Source organism: Lissotriton vulgaris, chromosome 5 (assembly GCF_964263255.1).
Source record: "Lissotriton vulgaris chromosome 5, aLisVul1.2, whole genome shotgun sequence".
NCBI lineage: Eukaryota > Metazoa > Chordata > Amphibia > Caudata > Salamandridae > Lissotriton > Lissotriton vulgaris.
Window position 1 is genome coordinate 1550896384 of NC_141693.1, and position 18242 is coordinate 1550914625.

Here is an 18242-nt window from a genome sequence, read left to right on the forward strand (position 1 = left end):
AAGGTAACATTTTCATCTCTTTCTTTTGTGTGCAGATTGTAACCTTGTTGTGCTTTACAGGTACTGTGCGAGTGACAACAGCAGCACGTCTTGCCCTACTGGTGGCCAAGAATACCTCCTTCTTCCCTTGTAATTCAGATCCATTCGCTGAAGGAAACATAGATGTATGGTGGATTGTGCATGATGGTGGCATGTTGATGCTGCTTCCCTTCTTGATTAAGCAGCACAAGGTGAGCACACATGCTTTTGGACTACTCGAGTCACTGTTTAATGTTGCTGTTCTACCCAATGCATTGAGGGTTGCGTGGAGAAAGAATCAGTTTGTGGTGAAAATGAGTGACATTGCCCTTCTCTTCTCCCTTGGAAGATCAGGCTCTATAATAACCTGATAGCACTACGAGTTTCTAAAGATTTACTGTTTTGTCAATTTACTTATGATATTCAAGGAGGAGCATGATGACAACAGCAACAACATTGTAACTACATTAGCAGTGTTTTTTGAGCCATTCTCTAGGCTGAGTACTATGAGATCCACATCCTCTTTGTTGTGTAATGATAGTTTGCTGTCACTATACCTAGGACTTAGTGAGGATGAAGGTTTAAATCTAAGAAATACACATTTTTTTCATGTGCTCCTTTTTAACATTGTCACTTACTTTTGCTGTCTCTATGCCTCTTGGTTACGGAGCTTCCCAGAGATGTGCTTTTACTAATAAACAGTGATGTATTGCTCTTTTCAAAGACTGGTTCACTAGAACTGTGGAATAATCTGTCTTTTATTTGAAGTAATATCCTCTCCCCAAATGTCTAAGGTTTGGCGTAAGTGCAAAATTCGAATCTTCACTGTGGCTCAGATGGAAGATAACAGCATCCAGATGAAAAAGGACCTGGCCACTTTTCTATATCATTTACGTATCGAGGCGGATGTCGAAGTAGTAGAAATGGTGAGGACGCTTTGAGAAGTCTTTATATGCTTACACAATGTAACAGACATGGTATATAGTTGTCCTTCTTTTACCTTCTCACTTATCCATTATATACCAGCTTCTTTATCTTGGTTATAATTTTTCATGGAATTCTACTTTCTTGTCTTCCTTGTCGCCTCCTCCACTTTCTGATGTCTCCTTTCATTGATTGTTTGTTGTTGCTAGTGTATAGTTTCACTATTCTATTACATACTCATGCTGCCACCTTTATCATGGCATTTGAATATCACCTTGCATGATTGAGTGCCTCAAGACATTTAATTGTATACTTAATTTCGAATAGATACTAAATCCTTTGAGATTTCTCAATTTAGATATTTTAGATTACTCAACTTGGATATTTTACTACTCTTCAAACTGGATCCAGAATTATTTTTATCAATACAAATTTGCAAGGGGGCAGCTGCCACTGTTTTATTGTATTCTATTGTATTATAAGAGCATGGGCACTAAAGACAGTCCATAAGGGCTGCAGCTTGTATTATGCCAGCAGCCTGCCATTGCAGAATCCGTGTCATAGTGCAAACCATGAGTGAAAACACAATGTGGCACATTCACTTTGTGCCATGCCAAAGTCACTGCACGTGATATATGTAAGTCACCCCTACAGCAGGCCTTGTAGCCCTAAGGCAGGGTGCAATATCTTACATGTGAGGACATATCTGCATGCGCAGATATCCCCCTGTGCTGCCTACTTCAATTTCTTGGTGGTACAAGTGAACAGGGAACCCATCCGAAGTATATTTACTTGGCACTAGTCATTACAAGTTCCCCAGCTACAGATGGCCTCACTAAAGCATATGTGTTTGGTATCAAACATCATGTCCTAATAAATCCAATACTGATATCAGTAGGGATTTATTATGACCTACACCTAGAGGGCACCTTAGCGATGCCCCCAGAAACTTACTAGTCCTCTATGTGCTGGCTGACTGATATTGTTCAGACTGCCATCACAGACAAGTGTCTGACCCCCTTCATGTGAGAGCCAATGCTCTCTGAGGCCAAAAACAATGCCTGTTCCCGAGGAATGTGTTAACAACTCCTCAATCAGAATGGCTAGTGATTTAGCATATCAAGGAGAGGGGCTTCAAAGCCCCTGCCACCTTTGATATGCAACCCTGGCTTCCCACAGACCTATGAGATTTCACCCCCTTCCCTGAGGCTTGTTTGGCACCAGGACAGATGCGAAATTAGCAATGCAGTAGACGGTTTGCACCACCAGGCTAGTCACACCCATAAGGTGGGCTACCTGATATGCTCCACGAATGATGGATTCCACCATCTTATTTTTGATGGAATTAGGAACTCTGGTACAGGGTTATGCCCACTCACCACAGTAACAGGAACATCTTAAGGATTTTTTTGGCCCTGGGCCAAACGTATTTTGGGGGCCCCTGCTCGGAATAGCTTTGAATTTATGATCTAATTTCAGCTCTTTCATGCACTCTTTGGCCAGGTCACTGGCTGTGCACAGGCACACACTCATCCAAATTTTAAATGTGTTTACATCTATTATTCAGGGATTGTGACGTGTAATATTGCTGTAAATAATCTCTGTGACACTCTCCTATTTCTCATTTGTGAGGTCCTATTTTGATATAAAATAAACCTTTTTTCCTTTTTTAAGGATGTTGTATTAAACCTAAACACAAGATTGCTCTGCAAAATGTTTGTAACAGACTCACACAACGCCCACATTAAAAATAAATAAAGGAAAATATTATTTATAACAATCAGTTTAAAAAGTATTCAAGGTCACAAAGACCAGACTTTCTGCAAAGCAAAGCTGGCTCTATCAGGGGGCCTCCTGAAAGTAGAGGGCCTTGGGCCAAAGCCCACTTTGCCCATGCCTTAAAAAGCCTCTGCACAGTAAGTGGTCATATAGGTGGTGTAGTGACCCCAAGGGTAAGTAGCCCATTTGCTACTACCCTTAATGCCCCTAAATTCAATATTGTTACAGCAAACAAATGATGGACAGAATGCTGACAATGCAAACATTCTCCCCCAGTCAAAAGATCTAGGTTAAATCCATTTTGCTTTTGCTCACTAGCCCCCCCCCCCCCAGTTGGATCCAGCAGTATGCAAATCAGTCTTGACCCTGTGCCCCATGGCAACAGTCCAGACCGAACTATCAGGCCAGGTCCTCCCTGGACCACAAACAAGAATCCTGGGACCTTTTTCAGGGTATGTCACTCTTCATCAGCCAGGCTAGCACAGTGAGCAAGGGACCCCAGTCTGGGTATACCCTTCCCACTTAGGGCGAAAGTGTTACAGCAAACAAATGATGGACGGAATGCTGACAATGCAAACATTCTCCCCGTCAAAAGATCTAGGTTAAATCCATTTTTCTTTTGCCCACTACACCACCACAGTTTGGACCCAGCCATATGCAAATCCGTCTTGACCCTGTGCCCCATGGGAACAGGGTTAAATCCATTGTTCGGTCTGGACTGGTGCCGTGGGCATAGGGTCGAGACTGATTTGCATATGGCTAGGTCCAAACTGGGGTGGCGTAGTGGGCAAAAGAAAGATGAATTTAACCCAGATCTTTTGACTGGGGGAGAATTTCTTCCAGGCTATCCATGTCCCTTTTGAGGCCCATATGAAGCTGTTTGTCCTAACTTGCGGTCTAGCTAACCATTCAGTCTTAAAAGATAAAGGGATTGTCTTGCAAAAAAGAACAATTTGGCAAAATAGACATCTTGATTAAATTTACAGAACAACAACAACAACAGAAAATACAGGGTATAGGGCAATAATGACTGCACCTATCAATGATGTAGTCTATGCAATCATAGAGTCTGGGTGCTAAGGACCTGAAGCCCAATACCTCTAAGCTTCCAAGGGAATATACCCAAAATTTACAATGAAATATAATGATCCAGCACTCCCCACAAAAAAGTCAATGGCAAACAAGTATAACAACATTTGGAATCCGTTCAGCAGGTCTTTTTTAAATGTTCTTTATTCTTATTCTTCAAATGATCTTTTGAAGAATAAGAATAAAGAACATTTAAAAAAGACGTGCTGAACAGATTCCAAATGTTGTTATACTTGTTTGCCATTGAATTTTTTGTGGGGAGTGCTGGATCATTGTATTTCATTATCTTGATTAAATTTACTCTTCCATATATGGATAGAGGTAGATGAGCCCAGCTCATCATCAAGTTGCATGCCTCTTGCATTACACCTAGGGAGTTTCTTAATATCCTGTGAAATTCCTACCCCTAAATATCTAATTTCTTTCTTAACTAAGTTACTATTCCCCATCATATTCCAGGCTATAATTTCTGTCTTAAGATTGTTGATGGAATATTAAGCCACCTGACCAAATTTACAAGTCAGTCTCCCGATTATTGGCAATGCAGCCTGAAGCTCGGATGTGAAGACCATAAGATCATCCACATTGAGGGCAACCTTTTTTTCCCAACCTTTACACCTAAAGGGGGATATATCTTTTTCCTTTCTAATTTTGCTTGCTAATGGTTCAGTATATAAATTAAACAGTAGCCGAGACAACGGACACCCTGGTCTCGTCCCTCTAGGTATTTTAAACAGGGAAGTAAGATTTCCATTTACTAAAACTTTGGCACAAGTGTTTTGATAGATCAATGCCAGCATCCTGCAAAAGTTTTGCCTAAGTTATAGAACATTAGAGTGGATTGCAAGCAAACCCAATTTACCTGGTAAACCCAATTTACCAGGTGGCATCTAAAGTTATTGCACCTAGAGGTACCTAGGGGTACCTTATATACGGTGGCAAGATCTATTGCACCAATTAATCTATTAGTCAACTCATGCAGTGCCCCCCCTCTTTAGAAAGCCCTTGACAACCTCATGTAGGAGCCCCCCAAATCAATCAAGCCTCTCCTCTAATATCTTAGTGAGAATCTTATAATCGCAGTTTAGGAGTAATATTGGCCTGTATGAATCGCAGCTCCTTGGGCATTTCCCAGGTTTAAAAATAATGTAAATGATGAAGGTATTGCAGACCCTTTTTCAAATATCTCCCCGAATAAATTTGTCAAAATTGGCAACAAAGTATCAGACAAAGCTCTATATATCTCATGTGGTAAGCTATTGGGGTCTGTTGCCTTACCTAGTTTACCAGATTTAATTGCTTACCTAATCTTCAGGGGGCTTATATAACTATTAAGGTATACATTATTATCCTTAAAATGACTAGATCTTCGTGTTTCAGCCAGGTCTTCACCCCCATTAAATCTTCATAATATAGCTCTTCAAAGAAATTTTGCCTTCTCTATATCCTAATTATCTCCTAACGGTATCCCAGTGTTATTGCATTTTATTTATTTGATAACATTTCTTGCTAGCTACCCCCTTCATGTTGATGTAATGACTTGTGCACACCAATTGCTGTACCCATTTACGTGATCTAAATAAATCTACTCTCTCTCAGTTAAGTGGGTCTCTTGCAAAATAATGATGTGTACATGGGTGTCTTTTAAATATATCAATAGTTTTTCTCTTCTCCCTTTCACCCGCAGACCATTCATGTTCGAGGATTAAAAAATGTATATGGACTATCATATCCCCAGCAATCCTCGCTTGACTAGAAAAGGGAATGCCCATGGGAAAGATGTAAAGCAGTAAAAGTGTCTAAAAAAAGCGTCTAAGGTTATTTTTTTTATTTTTCCCCTAAATGGTCCCCACCCAATGACCCTACTTCTAACCCCCTCCCTCCACCCCTGGAGAGCCAACCCATTCTTCCTCATGACCTATAGCCTTGGGAAGCTCAACCACAGAAATGCACTCTAGTGACGGAAAAAAACAAAGGAAAATATAGAATAACCAGCTAACATGAAAAAAGAAAAAGTAGAGTAAAGAGAAGGGTCGGAAGTTAAAGGATGCCCTCAAATTCAGCTACTTATAACCATTACTTCTAGACCAAACTACTACTGTTACCCGTAATAGTTTTTATATAACCATAAACTTCTTTATAGCACCTAAAGCTGTGCATATTATTATACATCACTCTAAGAGTGGCAGTAAATTTCAACTGAGCTGTGGCCCCCAACTTCTTTAATGAATCTATCCTATTCCCCAATTCCCACTGCTTAGCCCTGGGTCGACAGGGAGCACATGGTGGTCAACAATCTCGAGGCCGTCGACGGAGATCTGTACTGTTTTCTGGCCTTCTCCTGACTGGGGAGCCCCCCAGAGGCCACAGCACGGGCAGAGGACTCAGATCCAGTCCTCCCATGCCCAGACCCACCTTGATCCTGAAGTTTCCTCAGCTCCAGGCCTTGGAGCCGGATCCTCTCTCTGTCCCTCAGGGTCCTCTTGGAAAAGGACTGACAGATCTCGCAATCTTCAGGGACATGGGATGAAGGGAGACAGAGGATACACACTCTGTGGACGTCCGATTTGGCCTTCTTACAGGCACATTCAGGGCACCTGTCGAACAATGCAGGCATTTTCGACAGAAAAATGGCACTAAACTGGCAAAAAACCCCAGCAAATGGAAGAAGGAGTAGGTAGACGTCGCGTGAACACCCTAAAAACTTGAAAAGTGTCACAAAATTCGAATTAAACCCAAAAAGGGAGAGCTCAATGCTCCAGGGTCCTGCTAGCAGTAGCTGGAAAAAAGAACTGAAAGTGAAAGGACTATTGCTGTGCATCCTGTGATACCGAGGGTCTCTGGAGAGGTCCTTAAAGGCACGGTATCCCTTTTCCAGACACATAATGGCAGCCTATGGGGCTTGTCTGTCCATCCCTTCCTCTCTATCATTCCAAGGATTTTGTGAAGGGGAAGTTTCTCTATTGGTGAAACTTAGCAGACTGTGTTAAATGTGATATTGGTGGAATATCCTTTGCATTTCTAGTTGAAGTACTGGACAGTGTAGCCTTGTGAATATAGGCTGCATTATTGGCTTGAATTTTCTCTAAAGTGTCTATGCAGGACTGCACTGAAGACAGTTTAAGAGATTATTTTTGATTGCTCCGGGGTCCACGCACATAGGCGGGACTATTCACTAGATTATGACTATAACAGAGATACCCCTACTACAGAACTGGAGTTACAGGTAAGAAACTACTCCTTGCTGTTGCTCTATGCAAGTGTCTGGTTCTTCCACTGCAAGAACTTTGTATTCATTTGGACTAATAAAGCCCAAGGTTCCTCCAGCAGCCAAAGAACCACCTAAAGGCCGCACTCCAAGGTTTCAGACCACCTCCTGTGGCTCCTCTCTGGACCATTCATCTAGCCCCCCTTAGTTCAAGATCTTGGATTTGTTTTTAGACTGCTTTTCAGTGATCTTGCTGATGATGGTTAGGTGAGCGATAGGCCAGTAATTGGCCAGGTCATCGGTTTCTTGTGTGGGCTTCTTCAGGAAGGGAAGAATCTCGCCAAGGCTAGGGGTGAAAGAGCTTCTCTGAAGAAGTCTTTGAAGAAAGTCAATGGTAAGACCGCATCTTCATAAGAAGTGGCTTCAAGGAAGTGGAGGGCATTGCCAAAGTCTGCCACAGACCAGGCTTTCAAGGATGACCATAATGAGGTTTAGAGGGGTGGATTGATAGTACAGAGCAGACCTCTTTTCAGTTTCAAGTGTGCAGCCTACCATCCCCTCTCATGTAAATTTCAGCTTGGATGTGACATCCCGTGTGCATGCCGAGTGCGAGTGTGTAAAGTATGGAAGTTGACACAACTGTGTTGTGGTGAGAGTATGGTTGCTAGGATCAGCAAGATCCATTTTTGATGCCCCTTGTTTGACTTATATCTTCCACTGACAATGGAAGTGTATTGCCTGCATTTCTGGAGCTGAAGGGAGGAGATCCAGACAGTAAGGTGGCGGGGAATAGAGACAAGGCTACCCTTAGAAATTCTATGAGGACCTTTTTACAAGTGATTGCTGATTGGTCCTTCTTGAAGACAGCCATTTGGTGGGGGGATAGGGGAGAGAGGGTGAGTCTTCACACTTCATTGTACCTATGTTTTGGATACCCCTGCTTGAAGTCAGTATGATCGCTGCCTTTTGTGAGAGCATCACCTTGCACAATATTCTGCAGCCAGAAAGTACATTTGAAAAGGAACCACCTGAAACCAGTTTCAGAATTGTAAACTGTGGCTTAACAACCCCCTGCTGGATAAAAAAAAGTATCAAAATGGAATCTAAACCATTGCACTTTTTCCAGTTTACAAGTTCTTCTTGACCAAAAGAGGTAGTTCTTTGTCGAATACTCAAAAGAGCTGCTGTGATCCAAGATGGGGAGTGTATGACAGCCAGTCTCCCACAGATGAGGGGGACATCAAATTGATGTTAGCGCAATATTCTGGAGAAGCAGTGGATCGGACTAGCACCTAGAAGCCTGCATTCCTGCTCGCACAGAGGAGAAGAGTGCTTGGCCTACAGGAGGAGAGGTCAATGCTGACATGCTGGGACAGAGATGTCATCATCGACATACTGGAGTGAGCCCCACACCTGCCAGAGACCTTGGAAACTGCAGCTTCCAAGGACAGATGACCACTTACCCAGGCTTGCTATGGTGCTTTCTTCAATGCTGACTTCCTAGTTTGATCGCAAAGCATGCACTGCAACCACCGCAGGACAAACATATGTTCACACAGAAAGGTAAAACACAAGGCAGTGTTGAGAGACTGTATCTTGCACTAGAACTGCATCTTGAAAGGAGTAATGAGTGCTATAGCAAAATATAAACTGACCCACAGGCTCCCGCATTTAGCAATTGCTTACATAAAACAAATAGTCAACTTGCACCTAAGTCAATTCTTGCCCGATATTTTCCTAAACTACGAGGTCCCTGTAGTAGTTTCGCACTTCAGTGGCTGTGCTAGCCTGCTGAGTTGGGGTGGGAACTGCCACAAATGAGCTAAGACACTATGGTGGTGGTGGAGAACCATAAGAATGGTTTTAGCCTCCATTGTTGTAGAACCCTACGGCTGAACTCCATTACTGTGTGTATTTTCTGATGGATACATCTAACTGCAAATTCCTCACTTTTAGAATATCCCCAGGTATTCACCTGAGTGCAAGGAGGTAGTGTTGTGAGGCTCTGTATGAATCCCATTCCACAACAGAAGAGATGGCTTGAGCCGTATATAAGTGCCACCTAAATGCTCAGACTTCAGTTCCTTTCTTTCTGTACGCAGATATGGAGCTTGCTCCTAACTTTTTAATGGACACGTTTTTTCTCAAATACATTTTCGGTATGCAAGGGAAAGTGTCCTTTCCTAAAATTATAGGGTTTAAGCATCATAGGAACTGTCACAAACAGATGTCTGTGACCGATCACTATGAGGTCTGTCTTTGATGTTTTGGTTGGGCCATGACTTCAAGTTGTGCGAGGAGTGTGCCGTAATGCACCCAAAGGTAAGTTATCGCAAAGCCAAGCTGTATATCACTAAACCCCTCAGGAAATCTTGCACGCCATGTTCCCGCTCTAAGTCAAGAGTGCGGACCAACTGCTGTCCAAGTCTGTGGGTAAGTCAAACTACAAATAGAAAAATAAGAAGGCCAACCAGGTCTTTTCCCACTCTCCCGCTGAGAAGTTGCGAGGATGCCAAGGTGCCCCTAGTTCTGCTCCCTCGCCAAGAAGCCAATCCTGCAGCTGATTCCAGTTGACCTTGAATTTCAAAGCTCCATTGGCGATGTCACAACAGATTAAGGCTTTCATGGAAACCAGTTTGCGCATCTATGCCACCATTCTAGCTACCTCTGGCACACGTTCCGGCCCATGAATTTGCGGAGGCATCCAGTTGGGTTACTACCGACAGATTCATCCTCTGCACCTCTCAAACCCATTTCGGGTCCAGCTTAGACTTCGGAGCTGACTCCAAATTCGACTAGATATCCTGCACCACAATTCACATCAGTTCCTGCCAAAACAAAGCCAGAGGTCGTTGACCCCATTGTGTCTGACTGTGATCCAAATCAGTCACAACTTCAACAGAGGTCGGACCTGCAACATGCCCAACACAACCACCTTTAGTTCACTCTGCTTCACACAAAACGACACCTTTGCGTCACTCCTTCACCACTAAAACAATTCTTAGGATCAGATTTGGACTAGAGCCAACCAGCCTTTGGTGATGAATTCCCCTCCCCCGATGATGGGGATGAATTGCTTCCTCCAAGATAATGATGATACTTTCTACTTGGACCTACAAGGGGCTAGTGGATTGGACACGTGCTAAGACATGGGTCTGGATTCTCCTCTAGGTCGTTCGACGGCAGAGACCGCTTTATTTTCCGTGGTCATCAGATAGGCATCTGAAGCCTTGGACTTAAGAGTAACTGTCTGCAGAGGTAAAAACCAATGTCCTCACTGACGTTTCCGAGACCTCGTCCTATCCCTGGCAGTCATTCAACAAAGCCATGACCGACAATCTCATAGGCACTTGGGCTAAAACTTGGTCCTGCCCACCTTTAATTAGATAGGTTGCACAACCCCACAGACCTGCTCCGAGTAACCTTGCTTTTTTTGAAGCAACACCCTACTCTGGAAAGCCTGGTAATTCTGGCTTGGGGAATTTATTCAAACTCATTACCTATTCCCCCACAACCTTTTTCTTTTTTTTTTTATGTAACATCCTACTCCAAAAAGCCTGTCAGTTCAGGTTTCCACTTACAGGATTAATCCAAATTTGTTTCCTATGTCCCCTCCTCAGACACCTATCACCTGCAAGATAGAGAGTCAAAGAGATTTGAGGCTTTAGGGAAACATGTGTTCTCCTCAGCTAGCTGTGCCCTTCTGTCAGTCAACGCCAGCTGCTTGTTAGGTAGGTACTCCCATGCTTTACGAGTCATGGTTGTAGAAATCTTGCCGTCAGGTCCAGCGGAATTCCACACCAGCTTGGCACAGACCATTAAGGATCGCAGGATGCAGCAAAATATGTCATATGGTCAGATCTGTATATGACCAACTGTTTAGGCAGACCAATCAGGATTGGTGTGGTGGTCTGGATTCCACGCGCTTCTTGGGTGACATCCAGGTGTCACTCATGGAAATTTCTTTTTATGATTTTAGCCTGTTTGGGAAGATGGCCAGTTCCACCCTAGAGCGCTTTAAAGAAAGCAGAACCACAGTGTGCTCCCTCAGCCTCTCAACACCCTCAAGACCGTATTCTCGACAATTCCTCGCCTTTCGAGGCATTGTCAGTGGCTCCGCATATAGGCAACATTAAGGTCCTTTATGCCATCAGCAGGTACCTCAGTCCTTTCAGAGTTAGGGTACGGGATTCAGCAGACATAGTCTAGGCCTACAAGAACAGTGAACCTCAGTTACCTACCTACATGGCAACAGCCGCCAAGCTGATTTAGTTTGTCCATAAGGGCGCACACCCACCCTAAGGGGGGCAGAATCTGCAATTTTCACAGTGGGTTGCAGGCCATAGCATCCAACAACTGGGCCCCACATATAATTTCAAAAACAATTACGTCCTGTAATTTCTTTCTGACACACCGTATCTTCCGCCCACATTAGAACGTTTTTTGCAGGAGGGCTTGCCCATTTTGCTCCAGGACGTTCAAGCATTTTGGAGCCCTAGGAAGTCCCAGTCTTGGTAAATTGAACTATTTTAGATCTCTGATTTCTCACTTTCTTGCTGCAGAGGGACAGATTGTAATGCTCACCGTGGGACAGGTTGCATTTGTCCTGGATCCAGGAGACTTGATGGTAGCTTTGGACCTGCAGGAGGCCTAATTCTATGTTTCTGTCCTGCAGGACCACAGACGCGCTACATGTGGTTCAAGGTGAGCTATCTCAATCAGCATCTCCAGTGCCCCTCGGGTGTTAACGGAGGTGATGTTGATGGTTCCAGCCTACCATAAAAGGTTTGGTGTGCCTGGCTTTGCTTACACAGACGACTGGCTGTTGAAGGTGGGTTTGCCACAGTCAGTCGTAGATCATCTCCAGATGACTGCGAACCTCCTCCCATTGTTGGGGTTTACTATCAATGTGCTGAAGTGACACCTGACTCCTTTACAGAAGCTCCCTTTAATCGAAGACATTCTGGATATGATGTGCTACTGGGCCTTTCCTCTGGATCTGAGCGTCCAGGGCATTCGCCCTACGTTCCTGGTGTTTCGGCCTCAGTTCTGGGTCTCAGTGAAGGTGGTTTTGAGGTTTATTGGACTCTTGGCCTCCTGCATCCTGCTTGTCGACCAGACCAGATGTCATATGTGGGTCTTCAGTGGGATCTAAGGTCTCATTGTGCCCAGCACAAAGAGAACCTATTAGATTCCTTCCAGATTTGGAAACTGCTTAAAATCTGCAGTAGTGGCTGCTTGATCGTAGTTGGACCATCAGCAGGCCCCTTTTACTACCTCACCCAGAACTGATGTGGTGACAAATCCATTGCTGCTAGGTTAAGGGGGTCATCTGGGAAAGGTGGAGATCAGATGACTCTCGTATCTTGTGGAGACCCTTCTCCACATCAACCTGTTGGAGTTTCAGGCTCACGCTTCACCACCTAAGCTAACTGCACCGCAGCAATTCGCTTGGTTTTGAAGGCCTTCCTGCCATCCATAAAGGGAACACTGGTGCAGTTTCTCATAAAAAATACCACTGCCATGTGGCATTACAACAAACAGGGCAAAGTGGGTCCTGGGCCCTGTGCCAGGAGGCGCTGCACCTCTGGAACTGGATGAATTGTCAAGACATTTCCTTGATCACACACCACCTTGTGGTATTTTTAAACATCAGGGTGAACGAACACAGTTGGCACTGCCTATCTGATCTTGAGTGGCAGGTGCACCAAAGGTGCCACAGGACATCTTCCTGCAATCGGGAGAGCCCTACCCAATCTCTTTGCCACTGCCAAGAATGTACCATGTCAACACTTTGTTACACCAGAGTTCCCAGGAACGCTCTTGCTAGGAGACTCATTCCATTTACAGTGGAGGATAGGACTTCCCTCTGCCTTCCGCTACCTCACCTGCCCATAGTTCTAAAGAAGTTCAAGAACGACATGGCCCAAGTCATTCTAGTGGCCCCTGATTGGGCTGAGAAATTGTGGTACCCTGAACTTCTGGACTTGAACATCTCTCCTCCGATCAGGCTGCAGCTTCAGGAGGCTCATCTGTCACAGCAGCAGTGTAGGGTCGTTCATCTGGGCCTGTACATTCTACACATCTGTGAGTGGAGATTCAGCGGTGGCAGGTGACTGTATTTGATTTTCCTTCCAACGTTTTGGATATCGTCCTAGCAGCCAGGTGTCCTTGGATAAAGTTTGTTCATGCCGGAAGCTGGGACAAGCGTGTGACTTCCGAAATACGGATCTGTTGCAGGTTCCTTGCCATTTGTTCTTTCATAGGCCCAGTAAGGACTTGCAGTGGCACCGTTAAAAGTATACCCAATATTAATGAGGGAATTCCCTGCCTCCTCGTGTATCTGCCTATTTTGATAGCAAAGGCAGGAGCTAATTGGCCTGTGATAGACATGCTGAATGTCCCCTACCCATGATGAGGGGTAGGGTCCTAGAAATTCTCCTGAATACGTGCATGTGAAAAGGGTGAAGAATAATTTATTCCAAACATGCTCACACAGCAGTGGATGACCCTGTGCATACTTTGGGCATTGTGTACATGCATGATCCAGCAGTCCCCTTTGTACTTGCACCTGTGCAATGCGGGACTGTGTACCGGCTACCATGATAAAGCCCCAACTATGCAAATAGATTGTTCCAGATTGTGCTCTCCGCTTGACCATGGTCCTTTTCAAAAGCCCATGTTAAAGGTGATTTGCCTTATAATCCTTTGATAGCTTCTTAAATGTCTCCACAGAGCACTCTCATTGGATGATGTACATTTTCTCTGTAGTTCTGTTGCCTGGAGGTACCACACAGAACTGTAATTTATATTACTGACTGCCGCTGAACTGATGATGGAGCACCTGGAACAGATACACTCATGAGATTGTGCTCTTTTGAGGTGAAATGAGGACAAAAATCAATAAAAAAATAAACACGCATGTACATATTCGATAGATTTATAGTTGCACACCATTTTCCATCCTGTAGGATGGAACTAGTTCCTTTGTTTTCTCCCAATCCTGAAAAAAAAAAAATGAAAACTAGCATATGTAGCCATTTCCTTTACAAAGATGTTCGAATGTGGGTTTTTGAATACATAGAAGTGGTGCTCTAGAATGCAGTAGTTTATAAAGAAAGGAATGTGAGGTTCAACAGCCTGATGATCCAGGTTCTAAATGATGATATAATCTACCAAAAATCGGACTAGACAATTAGTGCCACAGGTAAGTAGGCACTTCCTAATCTGATTTTATGTTAGGTTGGATATGACTGTCCTGTGACATTTCTGTTATTTGTCAGTTTACTAAACTCCTCCCCACCCATCTGTGTATTTCCTACAGCACGACAGTGACATCTCAGCGTACACCTATGAGCGTACTTTAATGATGGAGCAGAGGTCTCAGATGCTGAGACAGATGCGCCTGTCCAAGTCCGACCGGGAAAGAGAGGTAAGAATGCCATTTCTTCATTTGATGTGCCTTATCTAGGGTTAAGTCAACAGCAGTTCTCTTTGAATTATTCTGTCATCCAGGATTCAAAATTGTGATACCTATCAAGTGGTGATACATAGTAAAGTAAAAACATGAACTTTTCAACCTTTGTTATAGTTTTTAAAAAATTTAAACAAAACATTCTTCATTTCACCAAAAATAATAACCACAACAGTTGTTATTACGGCCTTCATTAATAATTTGAAAAACTGAATAAACCCACTTTGGTATTCAAACATTTTTTTCTTTCAATGTAAATATTAGAATATTTTAAATATCGCATGCTGCTATTTTATTACATAATTTCTGAACAAGTGTATTGTGCTTAGCTAATTTCTCCCGTGCCATCTTTTAGATTGAATGGCATTTTCGTGATGAACATAGGCCTGTTTACAAAGTTTTTGTGGTGCTAAATAAAAAGGGATTCTACTTAGCATGTTTGGACAATAGATTTCCTCACAAGAATATTTTTTCGCAGAGACCGGGTTGGCTTATTACCCCAACCAGTCCAGACTATTCTTTGTGTTTCTTTCCTAACATAGCCTCTGTTAGGGCTTAAAATGATATTTTTCTGGATAAAAACAGTTTTTTGTAGGAATCAAAGGAGGGTTTTCCAGCCTATGAGGATTTAGCTATCTACTGAAATAAAGGTATGTTTTTATAAATGGTTAATTATTCCCTTATTTTAAAATACATATAGTTGTGTGTCACCTAATGAGTTCCCCCATTGGTAACAGATAATTCTGATCTGATTTGTTTTGTTTATGCTTGGAAAATGTCTTTAGCGGTCTCGGTGTTGACCCTAAGGACAATGACATAAAAGTTCTATGTTAATGTGAATTATATACTTTTCTAGGCGAGAATAATGGATTTCATGATTTTCCTCTTCCTTTTTCCCTCAACTTCAATTGCTTTATCATGTTCACTACTTATACACTATCATTTTTGATTTATCTTCTCCAGCACATGAACATCTATATAACATGTATATCAAATGAACGCTTCAATATTCCTCATTAGGACAGAAGACTGTGCACATTTCAGTATTGTTGTATATATTCTCGAAGTAATTCATCCAGGCATATCAACATTGAATTGATCCATGAACGGTTAGGTGGGTTTTGTTTTATTCAAAAAACATGTATAACCAACTTTGATTTGCATACCACACAACAAAACAAGACCACCGCCCATTAAGCCTGCACAATATTATTCAAAGCACTAATGACAGTCATTTCTCGCATCCAGTCCGTGGTATGCCCTCCACCTGCTCCAGATCTTCTCATGCTTATGGGTCATCCCTGGGCTTCGTATATAGGATGTTACTGCTGAGCACACTAGTCCACCCTGCTCTCCCACTGTGCCAACGTAGCTGAGTGGGAGACCTATTTATTGGTACTATCTCACTTGACAACCAACGTTGCCACCCCAATAAAATGTGCTCCATCCTCTACCCACCCACGTCCCCCAGTAACCACAACAAAGGGTAAGGACAAGCATGTGTTCCAAAACTGCATAAACCTCCGTCCCAGAAGGGAACAAGCCCCGGGCAGGAACAAACTTTGTGAAAGAAATCTGCATCTGGCAGAGAACGTCTGGTGCAGTTGGCTTAGGTGGTCCTGCCAGCTCGATGGAGCCACAGTGGGTGGGGGGGCGCTGCGTCATGTGCGTAATGTGTAGATAAGTGAGCTAGACCAGCTGGAGATGCGTGGAAATAGCCAATTCTTGATTACTAAGGATCATCTGTTATGAAACCTTTCTTTATCTCCTGCTGCAGCAATTAGCAAACTCTTTACACCTGAAATTTCGTTATGATACACTCGAATTGGGGTAATTGACAGCCCTGACAGGAGCACTGCCCACTTGTCTGTATGTACTCTGTGGTCTCTGGTAGCAAACAGAGCTATTTTGTGCTATTTTTCTGTCCATCATATGCAAGGCCTAGGTAATGGGAAATGGATATGTCCACTGTGCAAGTATCATGGCATTTCGGAGGTATTTGGAGGCATTGAGAATCTTGAAGGGCGACACATCCAATTCTACTATTTTTGCTGTAAGCAATTTCTTATCGATAGTAGGGCTTATAAAGAAAATTAATTGTCTTACATTTTAGACCAGAAGAAATTAGTTGGATGCCACTCGTTGCTATTTGGCACATGAATGCATTTTTACTTCTTGCTGTGCTACATAAATTGTTTTTATTCTTTTTAAAGTGATTTTACGATGCAGTGGAATAGGCTGGAAGAGATTTTTACCTGGCCATAATAATTCTGAAAAACTGTATATTAATGATTGTTTTATCGATTGTAAGTTTTATTGAATTTATTTTCCAAAATAAACTTTGACTGATTACTGTCTGATTTAGACAAGCTGAAGTCATCTCTCAGAACTTCTCTAAAGTACTGAATGACATGGTCTAGTTGTTGATTTATGATTGTTTATGTGGAATCCTATGGTAGACTTTTATTAGAATTAAGCTGTAGAAGACTTCTCCCCCTTCTCCAGTCCAGCCACATTTCAGGATCTCCACTTTAGTTTACATGTTTTCGGATCTCCTCTGCATGAAAATTGAGGAATTTCTGTCTGAAAAAAGCAAGGCATAAATCCAGAGTAGCTTCAGTGTGATATTCCTGCCCCAAGGTTGTTACCATGTTTACCAACTGTGAATATTCCAACAATGTAATCCTTGAAATGCAGCAATGCTGGAGAACTGCCAATTAAAGAAAATATATTAAGGAATTTGGGACACTGCACTAGGATGACATTTTTGGAAGATAGCCTCTATGGGGTGTTGCTTTGGCAAGGCACCTTATTCTGATGTGCAGGTGTGTCATCCTTCTGATCGGGCAGTGGTTTTTGCATCCGAGACCTCTGCATGTAGGTCATCATGCTGAGATGATGATGAGCTAGTGTTATTCTTTATTCCTTTTCTGCGCATTCTGACTTAAACGGTCTGGATGTCGAGGCAGCTGATGGAGAGCGAGATCCTGATGATCAAGGATGTCTGAATGTTAAGGCACTTGCTAGACAAGTCTAAATCCACATTCATTTCTCAATGTCAAGGGAAACTCCAAAGGTGAAAAGTATTGCCTCATTGAATGTGTTGCAGATAGTGTTCTAGATGTTAAATAACTTGACATCAAACACTTGGAGATGTCCAGAAGCAGAAATGACCGCTTTTCTACCATTTGTCTGTGGGATCATTTCAGGATGTGTTTGCACATCCCAAGTGCAGGCCTTCCTTAGCCCCTTCCTGAAGTTAAACCTTTAGGTAGACTGTTCTTTTATCTTCCCCATAAGGCTTACTTTGGCCTTTAGGCATCACTTGACGTATGTCACTCACTTCAGTGGTGTGAAAGTCTGGAGGGGTGCACAACTGCTGAGTTGTCCTTACAAGATTTATTTTCTCCACTCGTGAGATAATTATGTAGAGGAGACCTCATTATGTCTGGAAGAAGAGTAGGGCAGTGACTACACCTGGAGAGGCGGGGAATACAACAATAGAGCTCCTGTCGCCGCAGAAGACGGAATTTGATAATTAATATTGAATAAATCAGAAGACATCACCTGAAAAATCGTGAAAACTAGCATACACTTAAGAAATATCTGCTTTGCAGACTGGAAAAATGAACGACCTCACATCACTGTATTTGCTGAGACCCTGAAGCACACTGATTCCTTAACGGAGCAGATTCAAAACTCTTCCATCTAAAGGGTGAATATTAAATGCGAACTGTACTGCTTTACAGC

At 43.0% G+C, this 18242-nt stretch overlaps 1 protein-coding gene across 4 annotated transcripts in view; it reads left to right on the top strand.

Moving 5' to 3' along the window:
• SLC12A6 (solute carrier family 12 member 6) overlaps positions 1-18242 on the top strand; it is a 734261-nt gene that overhangs the window by 644249 nt on the left and 71770 nt on the right. For all 4 annotated transcript variants that reach the window (XM_086923612.1, XM_086923613.1, XM_086923614.1 and 1 more), the window contains 3 exons: positions 61-230; positions 813-944; positions 14343-14450. In XM_086923612.1, coding sequence (XP_086779738.1) covers positions 61-230; positions 813-944; positions 14343-14450 — 410 coding nt within the window. The remainder of the gene's footprint in view (positions 1-60; positions 231-812; positions 945-14342; positions 14451-18242) is intronic.